The 22,362-nt window shown below is 32.3% G+C and overlaps 2 protein-coding genes across 9 annotated transcripts in view; one reads left to right on the top strand and one right to left on the bottom strand.

The window, feature by feature from the left end:
• The first annotated feature begins 260 nt into the window (after positions 1–260).
• Positions 261–7,042, top strand: LOC126760219 (exportin-6). Its single transcript, XM_050475677.1, is given in 14 exon segments — positions 261–456; positions 589–1,103; positions 1,304–1,456; positions 1,524–1,906; positions 1,983–2,176; positions 2,842–3,254; positions 3,339–3,490; positions 3,571–3,782; positions 3,871–4,044; positions 5,201–5,370; positions 5,433–5,592; positions 5,595–5,647; positions 5,728–6,151; positions 6,239–7,042. Coding segments are annotated over 14 exon segments (3,081 nt in total). The 5' UTR covers positions 261–453; the 3' UTR covers positions 6,314–7,042.
• A 4,169-nt stretch (positions 7,043–11,211) lies between these two features.
• Positions 11,212–22,362, bottom strand: part of LOC126760218 (histone deacetylase 4) — a 56,577-nt gene continuing 45,426 nt past the window's right edge. For all 8 annotated transcript variants that reach the window (XM_050475675.1, XM_050475671.1, XM_050475670.1 and 5 more), the window contains 8 exons: positions 18,692–18,832; positions 17,237–18,024; positions 16,479–16,784; positions 15,530–16,399; positions 15,350–15,469; positions 14,853–15,287; positions 13,707–13,840; positions 11,212–13,647 (listed from right to left, as the gene is read on the bottom strand). In XM_050475675.1, coding sequence (XP_050331632.1) covers positions 13,593–13,647; positions 13,707–13,840; positions 14,853–15,287; positions 15,350–15,469; positions 15,530–16,399; positions 16,479–16,784; positions 17,237–18,024; positions 18,692–18,832 — 2,849 coding nt within the window. In that variant the 3' untranslated portion in view covers positions 11,212–13,592. The remainder of the gene's footprint in view (positions 13,648–13,706; positions 13,841–14,852; positions 15,288–15,349; positions 15,470–15,529; positions 16,400–16,478; positions 16,785–17,236; positions 18,025–18,691; positions 18,833–22,362) is intronic.

The following is a 22,362-nucleotide window of genomic DNA, read 5'->3' on the forward strand; positions in this document are numbered from 1 at the left end:
AAGAGATAACAAAATTTTTGGATTATTTTTATTATACTTAGTTAAATAAAATAAATATTAATGAGCTTTTATTTAAGTTGAACTCATAGGACGTAAGATTATTGAAGTAGGAGTACACGTTTCCCAAAACACCTGAACTTTACAACGTCAAGTTTGCGCAAACTTTTAGATATCGGCATGCGCATTTGTCTAACGTCTATCCCTACATAAAATAGATAAATAAACGTCAAATTGCCTCCTCTGCCGCAGTATTCGTATTTTATGATTTCGTCGATTTCGTTGTTTCAATGTTTTTCGGAAAACGACAAATATTTTTTACAGAGAAGTAATAACGGAAAACTGTTATGGAAACTTTGAATTAAAAGACTGTTTTATTATAAGAATCAGAAGAAATTTGCACAACTTGATAACGTCTTAATAGTGTGATTGACTGCCACCGCGACATACCAGAAAATGGTGAGTAACAGGCGTTATCAGCAGCGCAGTTCTGTAGTAAAAGGGATCACTGTTCCTACAAATTCCGTCCAGCTATGTACAAATTATATCTGAAACGCATTAAATTTTATCCATAAAATGGTTTCCTTGCAGTCTTCCTCTTTGGCTGTGGTAGAGGCACTACTTCAAGAATTCCACCAACCAGCCACGCCTAATATACGTAAACGTGAAATAGAAACTGAACTAATCGCCTTCAGGGGACAATCAAGTGCTTGGCAAATAAGCTTGCAGGTGGCTGCTTCTATTGAGACAAATCAGTATCTCTGGTTTTTCAGTACATCAACGCTAGAGCACTGGATTTCACGTCGTTGGACACATTTGACTGCAAACGAAAGAACTTTATTGCGAGAAACATTATGGAATACCTACGCAAATTTATCTGTCATGAGTGTGCAGCGACGACAACGGGACACCTTCGCACAATTGATTGCGCTCATTGGGAAGCGTGAGTTCCCCGACGATCATCCCAGCTATATAATACACTGTTTAGAATTAATACGTTCGGATAAATTCGTACTTGGTGTAACTTTGCTGCGCATCACATCGGAAGAAGTCTTAAACAATCGTGACTGCGTAACAACAGAGCGTCAAAACTATTTTAATTCTTGGTAAGACAAATGTCGGTAATTTACACTTCTTTTCTCGATTAGGGTGCAATGTTATGGTAAAGTCAACCTTGTATCTGTTTTGTATAGTGGCTTAAATCTAAATGTTTTCCTTTGTTTAATTTATTAAAAAAATAATTTCTTTTATCAAATGCAATCTCGGTTTATTGTATGTTTTTAATACATTTGTGTTCTGTGTTCAGCATATCCATGTGTATACCCGAAATACTGGACTTACTGACTAAGTATTTAATAATAACGGTATACCATATCAACGATAAAGACATCCATTCCTTACCCAATAACTTAGTGGACTATGCCCTAACCACGTCGCTGCCAAATGACAATCAACTCAGGTAACAGTCTTCTAAACTAATAATATATTCGCATTTAATCAATTTCAATTATTTACTATTTGTGTAGTTCCGCTGTATTGGAGCTTCTAACATGTGTGCAACACCTCGTTTCATGGACACGAACTGAATTGATCTCAGAATATTTTCTTATGAGCATTTTAGACTTGGCACAATGGCGTGCCACCCAGCCTGACATCTCTTTGGCGGCACTATCCGTGCTGAACGAGCTGTTGTATCTGCAGAAGCCACTGCCCCACGCGTTAACCATTATGTCGGGAGTGAATGGTCTTTTGGAGCAGCATAACACCACAAAACATCAAAGTGAAATGTACGCTGATAAATTTAGGGAGCTACTGCGGTTATATACCGATCGGTATTGGTCGAAAATGGTTCAACAGAATGAGTTATTAGAGTCATTCCTTAAATCGCTTTATTGTTGTACAATTTCAAGTAAGAAATGTCAAATGTGATTTATAGCAGCAGCCATAATATAAGTTTTTATACAATTATTTATTTTTTTTATCAGAAAATGGTGCGTTAGATTTTATGGAGAAGCTGGAAATATGGACTCCAATTATAAAGGGGCTTATGTTGAGCTCAAAACAAAACCGTTACAATGATGTACTGTATCAACTAGTCGTGGAGATTATGCGTCGTATATTGTTTGAGTTCAACAAATCTGAGTTGGAGCTTTTAGATAATGAGTTGATTGAAGAAAACGTACGTATCAAAATTTTTAAATGAAAAAAGGAAGAAGCATAAATTATCAACTAAATGTACATACATATGTACAAATATGTATATCGTAGTCGACTGATTTTCATAAAAATAATAATTTTGTGATTTTTAGACTTTTTTCACGATATGATTCCTAGCGGTTGATTTGTACTATTTTAATGAATGGTTAATACTTTATGTACGAAATTCGAGACCGAAAAGATTTTTCTCGGTGGTTACTAGAATTACCACATATTTGAAATATAGCTTAGGCGTCTTTAAAAGTCTTTGAGGAGACAAAATATTTTTTTTTTTGAAGCTGGCCGAAAAAATGAAAAGTGTATGCCCGTTGTGAGCTGTTCCTAATATAAATAATTGGTTTATATAGATTAAAGATTTTCATTGCACAAAAATTTAAAAAAAATTTAGTTTAGCTTGAGATAAGGGTTTTAAAAACTTATTTAAACCGAAACTTGCATGGTCGGGTTTGAACCAGTCTAAATAGAATAATAGTCTAGAAATATAATACAGGGTTAGCGGTTTTATATTTATGAACTCAGGCTCTATCATAAAAATTTAACTATAGCTAATCTAATCTAACTGTAATTCATATTTTTTTTATAATCTCTACTCGTGCTTGTGAATTGTTTATATTTCATTTACCCCAGACGCAAACCGAGTGGCAGCAATTCTTGTCGCAGTGCATTGAATGTATAGCTCTGGTAGGCGAATCTCGACCGAATGCTGTTTTTGCACAAGTATCGGCGCATTGGTCGCGTCCTCATGTCTACCTACTGTCTCTAGAAAGTGATCTCGATAGTGGCAAACTATATGAACTAGGCAGAAAACTAAAGTCGCAAAGTTTCAACGAGCATCTGCGTGATTTGTCAACTGTGTGCCAGGCGGTGGTGCGTTTATCACCCCTATTGGATATCAATTCGCCCGAAGTTGGTGCAGAAGTAACCAGTCAATTAAAATTGCTTACCGAAAATCTATTGACATTGCTCAAATTCTTTACTAGCAACAAAATAGCAACACTCAATCTAGACAAATCGACGTTCCAGACTGATTTTGATTACTTGTAAGTGTTTGCCAATCGAAGACCAAAGAGTTTTGCTTATTAATATGATAAATTAAAAAAACTTGCTCTTAATATTTTTTTCAGATATGCTCAAATACTAATGGCGATACGAAGCATATTACCGATGTCGATTAACCTCAAATACGATGAAGTTATACAAAGTCTCTTTGATGCACTTGGCGCTATTTTATTGCCGAATAATGTAACGGTAGCGTCCATTGTTTCAATATCCGCAAGTAAGTCTTATGTCGCAGTCTATTTTTTAATAAAAAAGAAAATTAGAATCATTTTCACAATCATTTGTTGGCATTTTCAGGCCAACTGCTGTTGTGCATTTCGACTGTGATAAGACCGAAACGTTTACTGGAGACATTATTCGTTATGCAGCTGATGCAAGCTGGCCTAAAATTGACGCATTTACCACGTCAAGCCATTACCAATATTTATATCAGCCTTATAGGCTACTTGGTATTGCCGTGGAAAATTATGGAAGAGCAGCAGCAGGATTACACAAGCCGCTGCAATCATGTGAGTCATTATACGACGTCATAATGCTGAAATTTGTTAGTACTTTTAACCTCAAATTTTTTAAAAATTCTTTTAATTTATCTTGCAGCTCTGTGAATATGTGAAATGCCAAGCACAAAATTTCCTAGAACTGGATTCACAAGCATCCGTTTCGAAAATTTCCTCAGTGATGCCCAATAGTTTGGGTATTTTTAGTGAAGTCATTGAATACTTCAAGGACTCCTGCAACACGACAAAAGACATGTTAGCTTTGGCATTCAGGGTAAGAGGAGTTAAATTTTTTTGCCCTATAAAGTATGTAGGTATATAAATGAGCTAAGTCAATTATGTCATGTCCGTCTGTCGGTATATATGTACACGTACTACTCCCTCAGTTTTTGGGATGTCGTTCTGTATTTGCCAACTTCCTTTTGCCCAAGACGCTACTCAATTTTCGTGACCGCCAATATCGGTCCGCTAAAGACAGATACGCTGCATTAATATGGCAGTAACTGAATATAAAGAAATACTTTTTTATTTCACAAGATATCTTCACGATATTTGACGCAGACTATTTTCTAAAGACACGCTAAAAAATCTGAAGAAACTTTCCAGGTCGGAGCACTATAGCTTATAGCTGTCATACAAATTGAACGAACAAAATGAAGTTCTTGTATAGAAACTTCCTTACTTTTGAAGAGCATTCTAGCTCCGGTGCAACCGCAGTTAACGTTTTATCTTGTTTTATTTTTTTTATAAATAAAAATTTGTTTCTAAACCCAGAAAACCAAATACAAAAATAAAATTTGGAATTTGAATACTTTAAGGAAAAATAAAAATTTAAATTTTGACTTAATTTTTTTTTTATATTTTTAATTTTTTTTATATTTTCAATTTAAAAATATTTAAAAATTCTAAAATAATTTTGTTTTCGAAAAAGTTTTATTTTTTTTAATTTATTCTTTTAAATTTTTAATTTTTGTAATATATTTAATATATTTTAAATTTTTATTTTTTTTAATACGTTTTAAATTTAAATTTTGAAAAATGTTTTAAAAACTATATTTTTTTTAATTATTACTTTTAAAATTTTGTTTTTTGAATATACTTTTTTTAAATTAAAATTTTGAAAATTTTTCCAAAACGCAAAAAAAAAGTTTTTGAGAATTATTATTTTTTAATTTGTTTTTTTTTCTTATTTATACTTTTTTTTATTTTAATTTTATTTTATTTATTTTTTTTTAATTTTGCTTTATTTTTATTTGTTTTTAACTTTAATGAGAAAATTTTTTGTCTGTATATTTATTATAATTTATTTAATTATTTTAAGCCATATTTTTCAATAATTTTTTTTATGATTCTCAAAATTATTCAAAAACAACTTTATAAACAGATTCGCAAAAATAAAACAATCTATTTTTAATTTTCTTCATTCTTAGCCCATCATTACAAAAGCTTTAATGCTTTTCAATGATTTCGGCATCAGCAATAATGCGATTTCGATCTCCACAGCAGATTTAAGCTTAAGCATATTGCGCAGCTTATTGAACCAATTCGGTGCGCAATTCATCAAAGACATGATAACACTCTACATAACGGTCAGCAGCAGGTTGGTGCTTAATTTTTACTCGTAGCGATTTTATTTTACCTCTTTATTATGTTCCTTTGCAGAGAACAGTTGAGTCTCAATCAGCTGACAGTATTGGAGAAAATATTGCAAATGTTTCAGTTAGTCGTGCAACAGCCGGGTAACACTTGGACCACTATGCTGCCTTCCATACTAAATTTCACAATCGAGCAAGTGCTGCCGCTACTACAACAACACGACTCTCTAATTTGGTGGACGGCACTGATTTGAGCAGCACGGTGTACGCGCTTTTTGATAGGTGTGTGTAGCCCCCACATACTTATATTATGCAATTTTTATTATTCTCGTCATAAATTATACCATTTGTTGTTGTTGCAGCATTTTGCTACATAAGTGGCAGTATTTCTACAAACCGCATGTGCAGTACAATGGCTCACTCTTGCACACGAGCAGTGATAATTTGCATCCCGAGCACTTTATGGCCATATTGAATGCTTACGGACAGGTGCTGGTGTCCGGCAACGATCCGAACCTCGTACGCAAGGTGTTGCTATCGATGCAAACCGTGAACGAGCGTTGGCGTTTATTTCAGCGTGCACTGTTTCAGGACAGTTTGCTCACCTCATTTCAGCGTGCGCTCATCAATCGGCTGTTGTCGGGTGAGGGTTCGCTGCATTTCGACCAGTTGGCGAACGTGCTGTACGCCATGGGTCAAGTCGATAATTTGAAGTTGCGTGAGAGTTTCGTGACGGCTGGATTTCCAGTCAATCCTAAATACTTGGATGTGATCTGCTTATCAACTGTGAGTAATAATAATCAAAAATAAACAAACATGCTGCTATTGGGTTTTTGAACATATGTATTAATTTTTCATCTTTATTTTCAACAGGACATTCCGACATTTTCACAAAAGTTATCCCAACTTATTCAGGATGCGCATAGTGTACATTTAACGCAGACATAAAAACACATACTTTTTATTAGGTATTTTTCTCGTGACATTTTCATACGACAACACTCAGCGTGTATAGAACAAAAATTATATTTATGTATAAGTATATATATGTAATAAATTTATGTATGTATATGTATGCATTTCATGTAAGACAAGAAATTCACAGTTTATAAATGACTGCTTTATAACAATTTGTATTGTATTGTATGTGTAACGTATTTAAGAGTATTTAACGAAATCAATCATACATACATAATTAGTGTATATTATTACAATTACGTTTAACTACTCTCATTTATCATAATTTGCACAGCTGACATTAAGGTACATCGTATGTTATATATATTTTTTATTAACATTAATTAATTTTTTTTTATTCCTGTTGCCTTCACATCTAAGTTTAGTTGTGTATCTCTTTTGTAAATTATTCATATTTTGTGTTTACACTTTTTGCCTATTACACTTTATTACAAATTTATTACCATTTGCCATTTACCATTTACCATGTCATACATACATACATATATTATGTTATAAATTTTTGTGTGCTTCTTATATTTTGTTCAATTTGTTTTTTTTTTTTGTTTCTTTGCAAAGTTCTGCATACTACATACCTTACTCGTGGTACTTTCTCAACGCAGTTAATTTTGTTTTGTATTTTAGTACATCCCTACATTAAGACAAAACACTTGATTATGATAGTTTATAAAATTAATAAAATTAAATTTCAAAAGTAAATCAATGTGTGTTTTTTAAATTTTTTAAATATATTCATATATCAAATATTAAAAGGATTGTAAAAATATATGTGTGTCAAATTATACGAAAATGCCTTAAATTATATTTCTAAAAACCGCGAAATGCGTTTTGGGACGGGATGTAAAGAATGAGCAGCGAGATTCGTTTAAACATAAAAATTAGTATTTTTTGTTGACGAATTCGCAAACATTTTCCATTTTTTTATAGCGCTCTAAACATTCCATTTATTTTAATTTCCAAAATTGTTTAACTATTTTTTATCTTTTACCAGAGTAAAGATTTTTCAAGTAAATCATTTTTATTTTCAAAAGTTAAACCCAAACTGATGAATTAAAATTGTAGCCAGGGTTGCGATTTATTTTATTTAAAAATTTTTTATAAAAAAATTAAATTTTAATTTTAAATTTTTAAAATTATTTTTTAAAATCGAATAATCTAAAACGTTTGGGATTAAAAAATTAACTTTCCTTAGAATCTGAATGAAGTACACAAAACAAAAAAAAATATTTTAAAACATTTTTTTCATTTTTATTTTTCAATCCGGTATGTGTGATCAAAAATATGGAATTAAAAAATAAAAAAAAATCAAATGTTAATTAAATTATTTTTTAATGCATTTTTTGCAACCCTGATTTTACAGATATGTAATATATCTATCTTTTGGACTTGGTTTTTGGTAATTTTCGTTAAAATCTCAATACTTTTCTTTAAGAAAGTTAATGTTAAAACACATTTGGATATTTAAATGAGAATAAAGAACCTTCAAAACCTCATTGTAGCAGCTTGAAGTAAAACTCAACCGTTATTTTAACGTTTCGAAATATAAAAACTACAAGTAAATAGTTAATATACTTCAAGGAATACCGAAATTAGAGTTTTGATTTTAAGAATTATTTTAAACATAATTTAAATAATTTCTTCTATTACCTAATAGTAGTTTAAGCCCGGCTTAAATTGTCATCAAACATGGACTTTCTGTTAAAATTCGAAATTTTGACTAGCGGTTTTTCATAAATTCATGTAATTTTTTAACCTTTGAACGCGCTTCTCTTGCAGGGACAAATTTTTATATTTATGTTTACAAATTATTCACATTTTGTTTGTGAGTTAGTTTTTTGCGGTTTTATTAGTGACCACCGATTGGAAAGGAACAACAAACATGGCGTATAAAAGGCAGTATAAATTTGTTTACCAATTCCAGTAATTAGAAATTTTCCAATGTTCCTCAAAGTTCTTATCGACTTTCTTTTCCTTTCAAAAGATCTTTCTAAGCCAGCCTTAGTTTCAGGCCAGCCAATAAAATGTTTCCTATAAATCGTTTTATTATGTATTTCTGCCATTGGCATTCCGGCTCATATGTCTCATATTTTCGCAAAAGAGTCTATTTATATCTGTCGTTTAATGGAGGAGTAGCTTAAGTTCATGAGCAATCCTTTCAATTCTTAGTGTTTATATGCTACAAAATTTCCTTTTACCGGGAAAAATTACCTCATAGCTTAAAACAACTTTACTTTATTACAACTTTAGACAATCATGTTCGAAATTAGGCTATTTTTTATATTTTTTGGTGTTCATATGAAAAATATATTTGGGTAATTTGCGATTATTATTTTTTTATTTTTCAGGATTTTTAATTTCAAGGGTTGGTTTAAAATATTTGTATGTCTATGTTAATTTTTGTGAACACAATCAATTTTCCTGTGTTGATTTCTAAAAGCATGTTTGTTGTTGCAATATATTTGACAAAAAGCGATTGATATCAGGATATCAACTTCTTCTTTTCTTCTCCTTATTATTGCTGCAACATTTTTGACGTCAACTCTGGGACAAAATTATCAACTGGCGCGGCATAAAAAACAAAGCACACCATAAATCTGTCATTAAACTGATTAAAGTCAACTTAAACAGGTTGCAGGGTTACTAAATAATTTGTACTCTTTTTTAAGAATTTTACTAACTTTGTTGGCTTACTTTACCTTAAAATCTTTTCGGTTAAAACTTTACAGTTCTCAAATTTATTTTTCTCTTTCTAAAATCCGTTTTACTTTATAAATGTTTTCAATAACACTTTTTTATTCACATTGTACTTTATACTCTTCAAATAAGTATTAATTTGTATAATTCTGTTAGAAGACGTATTTTTCAAATTAAATCAACCGTCGCATTTTCATAACAGTAAAACTTGTATCAACCTGTGTGCTTGTTACACTTTCGAATCCGCTCTTTATATTTTTTAGACGTACTTTCGAAAAATCCTTTTTATTTTCAAGTTTTCACCTCATGGGTTAAGGTTATGATCAGTATTAAATGTTCAATCATTAGCCCTCTCCCATTCGCCACTTTTTTACTCGCTATGTTTGCGTTTTATTCTCTTTTGTCAAAAAAATCTGCTTGCGAAAGCAGCAACAAAGTTTTCCAATTCAAATCAACACAAGAGGGTGTGTAGATAGCTCAATAGAGTCGTATACATTTCTTCTAAACTGTTTCTCTTTCATTTTTGCCAGTTGCCGCTTCGATTCGCTGTTTACCAAAATTTGGCAATTTATCTCTTAGGATAAAAAAAAATGTTTTCTACAGCATTGACAAAATAATTTGGTCAAATTTTAGTTACAGGCACGTTTCGCACGTATGTTCAACATTTTTGACAAAAAATTTTTCACTTACAATACTTTTATTTTGTAATCATCACACCTTAAATGTGTCGTTTTTTTTTTAATTTTGAGTTGTCAGACATTGCAAGAGCATTTATATCTACTTGCATACAAATTTACTTCTTACTCGTTGTTTTGTGCTACATTCAGTGCCTTAAATCATACGATTTGTTGTAATAATACCAATCAAACTTAAATTTGTTTATATCCATTTCTTTCTTTATTTTCCATTACTTATACATTTAACATGTTAACAATAAATCTGGCCAGGATTTTTTCATTTGTTTACTTTTTACGTTTTTCAATCGTTTCAATTTCAACACTTCATTAAAAACATTTTAAATTTTTATTTTACTGTTTTTAGTTTGTTTTCATAACAAATGACATGCCACATTTTTTCTTGTGTTTTACTGTATTTATTTACAGCAATTTGTACATTTGTTGCTTGTTTTGTTTTTGCATTTTTATTTTATTTATATTACTACTATTTGAAGCGTATACAAAGTATGCACCAAGTCAACAATCAAACGTCGCGCACGTCACTTTTTCAATATTACTAACATTTATCATTGTGTTTGTATGTACATATATGCACATAAAATTTGGAGAGGAAAATGCCGATCATTACAAATGAAAATTTAGACACAAAAGAATTATATGTAGTTTGATAATAGCATAATGAAATGAGAAAATAAAAAAAAAATAATAATAAATCGGCATGAATGATTATGCCTTCGGTTATTTTAAGAGTTACAAATCGATTTGAAAAGAAAAAAACGCTTCTTAGCAGCTTAGCCTGGAAAAAAGTAATTGGGCAGTAAAGAACTGAAAAGTTGCAATCTCTGGTAATTTTAGCTTGGAAATAATAAACTTGGAAACTGAATTAAGTTTATGAGCATTACTCCTAATTAGAGTTTTTCAGTTAGAAAGATGCATTTTTTTTCTTTTTTAATACCTTTTCATTCCAGCTTTTGCTATGAAAAATAATGTTTTTTTATAAAATTTTTGATTAATAAAATATATTTATAAATTTTTATTTCTGATTTGGGGAATTAAAAACTCAAAATTTTTTAAATTTAAAAATTTTTAACTTAAACAGTTTTAAATCAAAGATTTTAAATTCTTTTCAATTTTCACAAATACATATATGTAATTTAAAAATATATAAAAAAAATTACTGAAAAAAATAAACAAATTTATAATATTTTCATCCTTTTCATTCCAGTTTTTTATATGAAAAATAATGGTTTAATTGTTTAAAAAACTTTTGAATTTTTAATTCTGATTTGAAGGCTAAAAATTTAATTTTAAATTTTTGTCTCAAAACGTATTAACTTAAAAATTCTCAACTGTATCAGTAGCAAAGATTGTAAATTCTTTTAAATTTTCACAAATACAATTAAAAAAAAAACGCAATAAAAAAAATTCTCGAAAAAAATTATGTTTTTTTATCCCTTTTCATTTCAGCTTTTGATATGAAAAATAATGGCTTTATTAAAAAAAAAACTTTTTTTTGGAATTATAAAGTATTTTATAAATTTTATTCTTACTGGAGATAAAAAATTTAATTTTCAAATTTTGTCTCAAAATTTTTTTGTTTTAAAATTCTCTTCAACTCAATCATTATCAGAAATTATAAATTCTTTTCAATTTTTACAAACATAATTTAAGAAATAAAAAAAAAAACAATAAAAAAAATATTGAAAAAAAATTATAATTTTGTAATATCTTTTCATTCCAGCTTTTGATATGAAAAATAGTCACATTATTTTTTAATAAAACTTTGGAATATTCAAATATTTTATAAATTTTTAATTCTGATTTGACTAAAAATTTGATTTTCAATTTTCGTCTCAAAATTCTCACCTCCAATAGTATCATAGGTTATAAGTTCTTTCAAATTTTCACAAAAATAATTTTTAAAAATTATAAAAATAAACAATAATAAACAAGAAAAAAAAAATAATAAGAAAATCTCGAAAAAAATTTAAATAACGAAATATACAGAAACGAAAAAAAAATAAATAAAAATAAAAAATATAATTCATAAAAAATATTGATAAATATTGTATTTTAGTATTTTTTAATAAATTTTAATTTTTCTTGTATTTTTTAAATTCAGTTTGCTCCTACAATATTTGAGTTTGGTAAAAATATACCAGCATATTTTGAAAAAATGTTGATCAATTATAAACGATGCTCTAAAATCGCTAATTTATTTCTGTTATTCTTGTTATTTTCTTGTTTGTTAGCTTGTAATGTTTATTTTGTATAAATTTGCTTCTAACTCCAAAACTGTTATCGTTTTAATTTGCTTTTCTTTTTACGAAACATCTACTACTTTCATTTGTAATAAACCACATTTTACTTTCGTTCAAACTAATTTATGTGCTCATGTACGCAGTTGCAGTAGTTTTCCTCCTTTGAAGCGTGAAAAATAGCATGGGTTGCAATAAAACAATGTTCAATTATGTATATACGTATATATATATATGCATACAATATTCCATATTGTATACATACACGCATAAGCACACGTATATGTATGTGTATATTAAAAATCTTCACTTACGTCTAATTACATTTAAATACATATACATATAATAATAGTAATTATAATAATAATAACATACAATTAGCGCATGCGAACACATCCAATTGCATTGAACGTGCAACAACATAGTTAACATTAATATATATATTTATTTTTATCTATATAGTGTATAGTTATTTTATTCAGTTTTGGTAGTAATAATTAACATACATAAAATAAAAATAAAAAATAGTTTTTATTTCACATTTGAAATGTTTAAAATTAAAAGTGAGTTTTTAGGTAAATCTGTGGGTTTGACCAATTGCAGTGATTTATGTATTGTAAATGCGCGTTATTTTATCGTCTGCTGTGATAGGCGGTGGTTAGTCAATGATATTTGCGCTTGGACTCATTGTTTTAATTTATTAGATTCATTAAGAATTTGGCTCTCGTTTCATTCGTTCTTTCTTTATCACATAGATGTTTTCTTTAGAAAAATATATATATTGTATATTATTTTTTTCTTTGTTGTTGCCCTTAAAGTGTGATAAAAAAGAAATAAAAATTATTGCTAAATGAAAATGAACTACTACAATATACCTTACATACAATTAACATTAAAAATTCTTTTTCTAATTTTAGCTTATAACATTAAATCAACATTTAAGAAATTCTTCTCTGATCTTACATCATATTAGTATTGAATATCAAAAAGCATACATATGTCATATATGTACTTTCACACATAAATTAATTTAATATAAATATATGTATATATACAAATACTTTGTAAAGTGTTATATGTTGTACATATGTAGTTAGATACATACATACATACATGTGTGTTTATATTTCAAATATATTTAAACGTATATCTAATATACATATACGCATTTTCAATTTTACTACTACATATATGCCAGAAAAGCTTTTGTTTTTAGTTCTTTCGGTTTTCCCCCTTTCATAGGCTTAGCAATGAACGAATTACTTGGGCGGGAGTTGTTTGCTCCACTTAATATCAAACGCCCAACAAATACAACGGCTACACTAAATGCTGCAACGGACTGACTTCCCTCCAGCGCGTTGGCATGTGTTTTTTGTTTCAACATAACCTCAGCTCATGAGTCAAGTGGGAATAGATAATAAAATCTTGAAACCGAAACAGCATCTTACACTTCCCATAGACAATACACACGTCTGTGTACCCCATCCGATGTCCGCTTGGCTGATAAATATATATCGTTTAACGGCGGATTATGTAATAAAAAATTGCAACAATAGCAACATTAAGTGCGTCTGTGCAAATCAATCAAGTCAAAAATCGTTCGAGCTCCACGGTTTAAAATTATTTGGCTTCATCTTGATCCATTGGCTCCTCAGAGTCATCACGTGATAAAGTTCTGCAAGCAATTACAAACGTAAATATGTGTTGCAAAATTTTCGTATTAATAAAGCGTACCTGTTCATCGATTGCATCGAGAGTCCCGCCATAGCCGTAATTGTTTCCGATTCGTCATGTTCAATTTTCAATGCATCAAGGGCAGATAGACCGACGGTATGGGCTAAACGGCGTACACATGGCCAATGTTGTGACTATAATAATGATATATAGATATTATTAAAATATGTTTTAAGATATCAGCATATAAGAGGATGTATTTTCCAAACATTTTGCATTGTAATAATCGTTACACCCTAATGTTTATGTTATGTTTTCTGCGAAGTTTGTAACTCCTTTCGTCTGTGTGTCACAAATGACGTCGGAGACCCTATGAAATATATTATATACATACGTATGTATAAATGATCAGTGTGACTAGCTGAGACGTCCCTATATACGCCCTCAATTTTTAAGTTATCGATCTGAAATTTTGCACAAGTTCTTTCCTCCCGAAGAATCAATCCAGTTGCCATACAAACTGAATTATTAAAATCAGGCTATTGTACGAATACTTTTTCATTTGACAAAATATCTTCACGAAATATAGCATATAATACTATCAAAAAAAAAAAAAAAAAACAAATTTGCTTAGATTGGGCCACTATAACGTATTGCTGTCATTCAAACTGAAGATTTCTTCATAACACATTTTTTTTCCACCTTTGCGTATACGCAACGTTACTTTTCAAAACACACTAAACGTATTCACATTCACAAAAAGGCAAGGAAAAATTACAAAAGATTTATTTCTGTTAAATTCGTCTTGAATAATTCTTTTTACACACGATGCGCCAGAAATGTGTACAAGCCCGACAAATATGAATTAATTATTATAATAGTTTTAACACTATCTAATATCCTTTCTATTGATTACACTCAAATAAATTTTGTTTTCGGAAAAATGGTAAAAATGTGCACTTCAAATAAAATTTTGAGAAAAGAAGACGCTGCGTATACGCAACGAAGAAGGAAATGGATTAAGTAATCTTAATTCGGTTTTTATACAGAAACTACCAGCAATGCGTTTGCCATTGAACCGTTCGACGGTTAAGATTTCATACATACAGTTGCTAAAAGCAATACCACTGTGGATGATTTTATGGATTCGTTCCAACCGAAGTAAAAGTTTTATCTTTTTTTTTTCATCATTTCGTCGTCTCTCACCTGTATGGCAATCGTTTTCTGCAGGGTGTCTATCGCATTCTGACAAGGCGGCCTATTCAGCTCACTTTCTGCGATCGCCGATAATGGATCGCCAAGCAGCGCGCGTACGCACTCCTGCGCAGAATCACAAATAGCGGGTAGGTCGTAGCCACCCTCTAGCGCCAACACCACTTTGCCATCGGCCAATTGCATTAGTTCACGCGTCATGAACCCAAAACAAGCCGGTGATACTAAGTAACCGCCTAAAGGTGGAGGATGACCTGCAGCTGCGTCGAAACCAGCCGACACCAAAATAATATCTGGATTAAAACATTTTGCGATCGGCATCACAATTGTACGGAATGCAGCAATATATTCGGCATCGCCCAATGGTGGATCCAGAGAACCTGACCAGGAAATGTTTACATTAAAACCAGCGCCGGCGCCAATACCGCACTACAAAAGCCAAGAAAAAGAAAATTAGGAAATAATTTAACAAATAGTAAAAAAGTGTCTACCTCAGTGGAACCACCAGTGCCGGGGAAAAAGTTACCATCGTCGTGCCTGTGTATGGACAAGTACAGCACATCGGGGCTATCGTAGAATGCCTGTTGTGTACCATTGCCATGATGCACATCCTAAATAATCGAAACATTGCTTTAAATTATGTTTAAAAGCAGGTCTCGGCATGAACTCACCCAATCTACGATTAGCACACGCTTCATTTCGGGCACACGTTGTCGCAGCAATTTGGCGGCAATCGCAATAGAATTAAAGAAGCAAAAACCCATAGCCAAATTGGCTTCGGCATGGTGGCCAGGTGGACGTACAACCGCAAAACCATTCTTAATGTCGCCTTTGGCCGTTTTAAAAGCCAAATCAATAACACAACCCGCAGCCATGCGTGCAGCGGCGGCAGTATGATCCTTATTCCAAGTGGTATCCAAGTCCACACCGTAACCACCACAGGAGAGGCGTACAAAGCCCAACGCCGGCGGACTATCCAACTTTTGCCTATTCAATTGGCACGAACTCGAAGCGAAGAGCATTGTGTGTGCTTCTGTGTGTACCGTTTGTAACTCCTCTAGCGTGGCTTTACGTGAACGCAGACGATCGCAACGTTTGGCCAGATCAGTTTCAATTAGGCGCGCCCATATACTTTGCAAACGACCACTGTGCTCCGGATGTACGGAATTGTCACCACATGTGCAGGCATGTTTCTGCATCAGATTATCATAAGCGAGACCAGTGGTAGTTTTGTGCGTAGGAAACTCATTTATCAGTTTGCCACCGGTTGTACCAGCAATAGCCGGCTGTATGGCAGGTAAGGATGAGAATGCACTCGATGCGGCCATCCCAGTTGGCGAAAGCTCGAGCACTCGACGCCGATGAGGGACTGTGAGATTAACTGGCGGTATATGATCTGCTGATGAGGAAGTTATGATAGGTGGAGCATATTGCCCGGTGTCTGGCAGCTGACTAATACCATTAGGACCCATATGCACCAATGGACTGGATAACGTACGCGACAGTGGGCGTATTAAGCCTCGTGCGATTGAATCATCCATCTAAGGAAAGCAAAATGGTTCAGTATACATACACGTAGACTTTACGCTGAAAGATTTATTGTTCAAAGCAAGCAATTACCTGCAATGCTTGTCTATACAACAGCTCCCTTTGTTGTTGCAGGTACTCCTGATCGCGCAACTTACTCGGTGTATTGGGCATGCAGGCGCCCAGTGGTACATTGGTGGTCTCTGGCAGATTTTGTGAAGTACTCGTGGGTACAATACTTGTAATGATGGTCTTTGGTGGCTTCTTTTTGTCCGTCAAATCGATCACTTCAGCCGCATCTTCTTCCTCCTTGAGTTGGGGTTCACGATTGGCACTACTACGATTGATCAGTGTTTGCCGTATCTTTTGTGTAACCAACATATGCGCTTGTTGTTCCGCCTTGAAGGGATGAAGAAAGTTGGTCATTTTCAATGTGTCTTTTACCGGATAGATAGTAAACAAACGATGAAGGTTCACACCAAAGTATTTTGGAACATAAATTAGAAATTGATCTTTTTCGAAATCTTATAAATTAAAGACACTTCCATCTCAATTTCAACAAGGTTTGTTGGGTGTTTTGATTTTTAAATTAGAATATGGATTTTTGCCTAAATCTAATGTTCTCGAAATTGTAATTTTTCGAAATAGAAACTTTTAAATTTTGTAAACTTAAGATCCTCATACATTTTTTTACAAATCTATATTTTTGAAATAATTTCTTTTTCGAAATTAAAATGGTATTTACTAAAAATAAAAGTAAAGCACGAACATCTGTGTTTTCAAATTTGAATTTTTTCGTAAATGAAACTTCGAAATCGCAACCATTGTAATTATTTAAATTAAGCACTCACATCACTGTTCTCATAATGCGTCTGCCCTACGCCAATCTGACCCGTGCCGGTTAACATTGGATGACCCAACGGTAGCGGAGCTGACTGAGTACGTCCCAGTGGACGGTGTCCTTGCTTATTGAGGTGGGCATGAGCCACTTGGGCATCGGTTATGGGCTGACCATACATCGAAGGCGAAACACCAACCATTGGTGTGACGGGATGCAATGTACCAGAGCCTAACACGTTGTGATTGTGTGCACCAGCGCTGCCGGCTGGTAAAAGTGTTGAAGCAGCATGCGCAATAGGTGGTAAAACATCACTGGCCAAGGGGGCTTGCGACGATGAGGTGGACGTTGCCGATGCCGAGCGAACAACTGGCGATGGCGTAGGTGGCATAACACCAGCTGCAGCGACCGCTATCGATGCGGCATGCGATGGCGGCTGTGGCGGCGGGTGTGGTTGATGGCGTGCGAATGGTATCGCCAACGGACTGTAGTATGTGGGTGCCGCCAATGTGGGTACATGTTGCCGCAGTGCAGCAAGCATATTATAGTTGCTGACATTAGCTTGAGCATGTGCATGACTGGCCAAATGTGGACCGCCAAGTGGTATATTCGGCATGGATGGTGAACTGAAGAGTGAGAGATCATTTATATTGCTACGCTGGCCCGGCTGATAAGGTCCGCTCTCTTCGTTCTCCTCTTGGATCGGTGCACTAGTCGGGGAACCACGACTACCCACCACACCGGCGGAGAGCGTGGATGAGGGTGGTGAGTTGGGCCCCGAATCCGGTGTGCTGCTGCAATCTGTTGATTACAAAATAATTAATTATTGTTCGAGCATGTGTTGGTAATGATATAGAAGCAGTACTTATATGTATAATTACTTGTAATTTCACTTATTTTTATGTAATAAGTTCTTTAATGGGTTATTAATTCAATTAGTAATACGAAAGTCAAACAATAATCTTAATTGAAGCATTAAAGACATTCAAAGCATTACAAAACTCATTTAGCAAGCATTCGTGTTATGTTGTAAGGACGAAACATGTAAGCCTTTTCCGCAAATCATATGCACATACAGACATATGCACATACATATTTACATAATAGAAGTCACAAATCAGAATGGTACAGCGTCGTAAAAACCGTAATTTATTTGCCGCGTGCAATTACAGTTGAAATTGTATAACTGTACAGCACAGCTATTTATAAACATTGGAGAAAAGTAGTAGTAGTTTGAAATTACTACTTGCTAACATTGTAATGATTCTTTGTACTTACTTTTCCACATAACTTATTATTTTATTGAAAAGCAATTTATGTGTAATTTCTTGATTTACATTTGCAATTATTCTTTGTATCTGCTTGTTTTGTTCTGCTTTGCTTTTCGTCTTTATATACACACAAACATACACACTTGCATACATTACATAACATAACAAATAGTGTTAAAGCTTGGCGTTATACGTACTTGTTAAAGCGGAATTTTGCTTCTGCTGTCTTCGCTGCAGTATGCGCTCATGCCGACGTAGCACAGCTGGACCGCTGATTCGCTGCTTGCGCTCAATGACGCTTTGCTTTAGACGTAGCTTCAGCAAATTTGGTTCGGATGCTGTATGTGAATATTATTTGCCAATGGTTATTTTTAGTTTCGAAACTTGTGTGTAATTTACTATTTACTTTTCTATGCTATATAAATTTCCATATAATTATATTCAAAGAATAACAGGTGCTGCATGTAAAGTGACTAGTGCTACTAAACCTAACTGTATTTTAGGTGACCAATGAAAAAATATAGTTAAATATGGTATAAATTGTGACAAAAAAGTACCCGGAAATTGTAAATAAAACGAAAATATTTAATTATTCATCAATATTTATTTTGTCGCCCTAAAAGTAATCTCCTCCAGATGAAATACACTTATGCCAACGGTTTTTTCATTTCCGAAACAATTTTCATAAGCATTTTTTGGGATGGCTTTCCGCTCCAGCGAATTTTATTTTATCTCTCCGAACGACTGAAAACGGGTTCCACGGAGCGGCAATTTCAGTTTGGGGAACAAGAAAAAATTACACAGAGCCAAATCTAGTGAATACGGTGATTGATCGATGGTATTCATTCGGTTTTTGGCTATAAATTCGGTCAGAATAGTGGCTCGGTGTGATGGCCGTTTTCGACGGATGTTCCATTCCGATGATTGTTGACGATTTTCAATCACAAATCTTTGACTTTTTTAATATTGGGTAGTCGAAAAAGTCTTTTCGTAATTTGTCAATAGATGTCATTGCAGTCGTATATCTCCAGTGATACCAATAACATTGTGTCATTCTATATAACGTTGGAAGGATTTCAAGCTTTATTTAACAAAAAAAAAATTAAATTCGGGGAAGTTGAAAAAAAGTTAGAGCTGTTCAAAAATGAGTGAAAATAGTGAAGAAATTAGCTTTTTTTTGAAATTTTTGTAAAAAAAACGGGAAGAATGTCATGCAAGCCACCAATGAAATTTGTGGCGTTTACGAAGACGGTGCTATATCAGTTCGTGTAGCACAACAATGGTTCGCTGGCTTCCGTTCTGGAAATTTCGAAATTTCGCTTTACACTGATGGAATAATGTCTCCAGCGGAAAAATGGCAAAAAGTGGTCGAGCAAAATGGTTGTTTATTTATTTAATATTATAAATATAAAAAAATAAGTTGCCGTTTGATTAGAAATATGAAAAGACTTTTTCGACTAGCTAATACTTTCATCAGTTGAAGAGGTCGAAAGTTGTCCAGAACGATCCCTCGACCATCTTTGAAGGCTTTGTACCACTCATAGGATTGTGGTTTTGATAAAACTGAATCACCATAAGCCTTTCCCAACATTCGCAACTATTCTGCCAACGAAATTTGGTCAGAAATATAAAATTTGAGACAAAATTCTTCTTCGATACTTTTATCCATTGTAAATACATATTTTGAAATATCATTTACCCGGGAAATTTAATTACAATTTCCGGGTACATTTTTGTCTCATTGTATATCATAAAAATGTTATATTCCTATACTATCACAATTGTTTTTGAAAATTTATAAATTTATAAGGATTAATATCCGTCATACTTTTATTTCAATATGTTTTAGGAAGTTTTTAAAAACTCTTAAGGATGAAAGTATCTAAAAATTAAAATTAATCAAATTTTGTAGCATACGCTTTCTCATATTACTCATATTATATCTAACCTAGAAAATAGTGAACTTCCATTATATTCATTTTCTTTGACGATCTGATCATTTGTGTTTTGCTGATATACTCGTACTTTTGCAAATTACTTCTCACAATGTATACGATGTTACTCATACGCCATGGTGCGTCGATATCCTCTATTGACATGTTTTATTAATGCAGACTATTTTTAATAACACCTGACTTATAAAGTTTCCATTCAAAAATTTATTAATATTTTTGATTGTTTAGAGCCACAAACTACTATAAGGACAGAAATGTCTTAGGTTTGACAATTAGTACCAACTTTGATCTCAACGTCCAAACGATACAAAACACAGCTTATTGATTATTTTTATATGTTCAAGGAAGCCGATGAAAATAGTTTCATATGGAATCTAAAAATACTGGCTACAATCTTGTCCATCAACTGTTATGTTTTCGAGCGAGTTTTTTGCTCTCAAATAACGAATTTAACTCTCTTCCATTTTAAACAAAAATAGCGTCACTTTGAAGCCAATAACTTGAGGACGATTGAATGAAATGTCATCAAACTTTGACAGTATTCTAGTTGTTATTGGTACTTTATCTACAGTAAAAAATTGTTCAGCCCATTTAGTACTTGATTATCAAAAAATATGATAGCAAGATAGCACCACTACTGTAAGAATTAACAATTAATTAATTAAGAAGCAAAATAATCCTCATTTTCTATAAAAGCAAATACGTACACAACCACGATGCTTTGAAAACACTCGCCGTGTATACTCATATGCTGATCTGAGCTCAAATCAGAAATGATGGTCGTTTTAATGATTTTAATAATCTTACAGCGGTAAGAATGAGGATTAGCTTATTTGATGATTACTTATAGCCATGTCTCAACCCTTTCAAACCTCTAGTTTTAGATTTAAAAAAAAATAATAAAAATATTAATAGTATATAACAAAACAACAACAACGCATATTTTAGTTTTATTAGGTAACATGGAGCACCGGTATTTTTATACATAAGCATACATATACATACATACATACAAACTCACGTGAAAAGTGTAAATCTAGTTTTGCAAGGAATATGCTTTCCAAACAAACCGATGTTTGATTTCGATATGAAATATTAAAAAAATTTCCATTTTTTAATTAGTACTAATAGAAAGAATATTCTACATTAAATATTTCAAATTGACCCTCTGGAATTGTCAAGAAGTTCAGTATAATTGCTTCCATATTTAATGTTGATTTTTGAAAAGAGATTTATCACAATGAAATAAATATTCTAGTATCGTATCTTATCACGTAATTTGCACTTCCAGTTTTCCAGATATGTGTTAAATTTTTTCGGTCAAAATGATTGATAAAATATGTTAAAATTTGATTTGTTCTTGATTTTGGTACAAAGAAATCGTTATTGCTTTTGAAAGTTATTAAAGGACAAGATATTATATTTCTTTGCTTTTCTTAATGAGTTACATGGGTTTACGGATTTCAAGAAATCGATTTTATTTATTTTCTTATTAAATTCTATAACACCTCAAGAATATTGTTCTAAATTTGCAAGATGATCTGAGTAATAGCTCGGAGATACAGCCTTGAGAACTTGAACTAGGGCAAGTTGCCGTCTTTAAAAGCGTTTTTCTCGAAACTGTGTTTTTGAAGTCGATTGGGCAGATTTTTCGAGAACTACTCAACCGATATTCATGAAATTTTACACAGGTCTTTGAGATACAATTCTTTAAGGCTTGGAAGAAGAAGGATTTTTTTCGTTTACAACTATTTGAAAAAAAAAACATGTCGCTAAATTTTCACTGAAATTTTAATTTTTTGTAAAATTATCTGCCAAAAATCCAATTTTCAGTTTTTTTCCCTCGTTCAAATTCTCAGTTAAGATTTCAACTAAAATAAGTATATTTTTCACTTTAGATGATTTTGTAAGGA

This window comes from Bactrocera neohumeralis, chromosome 5 (genome assembly GCF_024586455.1).
Source record: "Bactrocera neohumeralis isolate Rockhampton chromosome 5, APGP_CSIRO_Bneo_wtdbg2-racon-allhic-juicebox.fasta_v2, whole genome shotgun sequence".
Classification (NCBI taxonomy): domain Eukaryota; kingdom Metazoa; phylum Arthropoda; class Insecta; order Diptera; family Tephritidae; genus Bactrocera; species Bactrocera neohumeralis.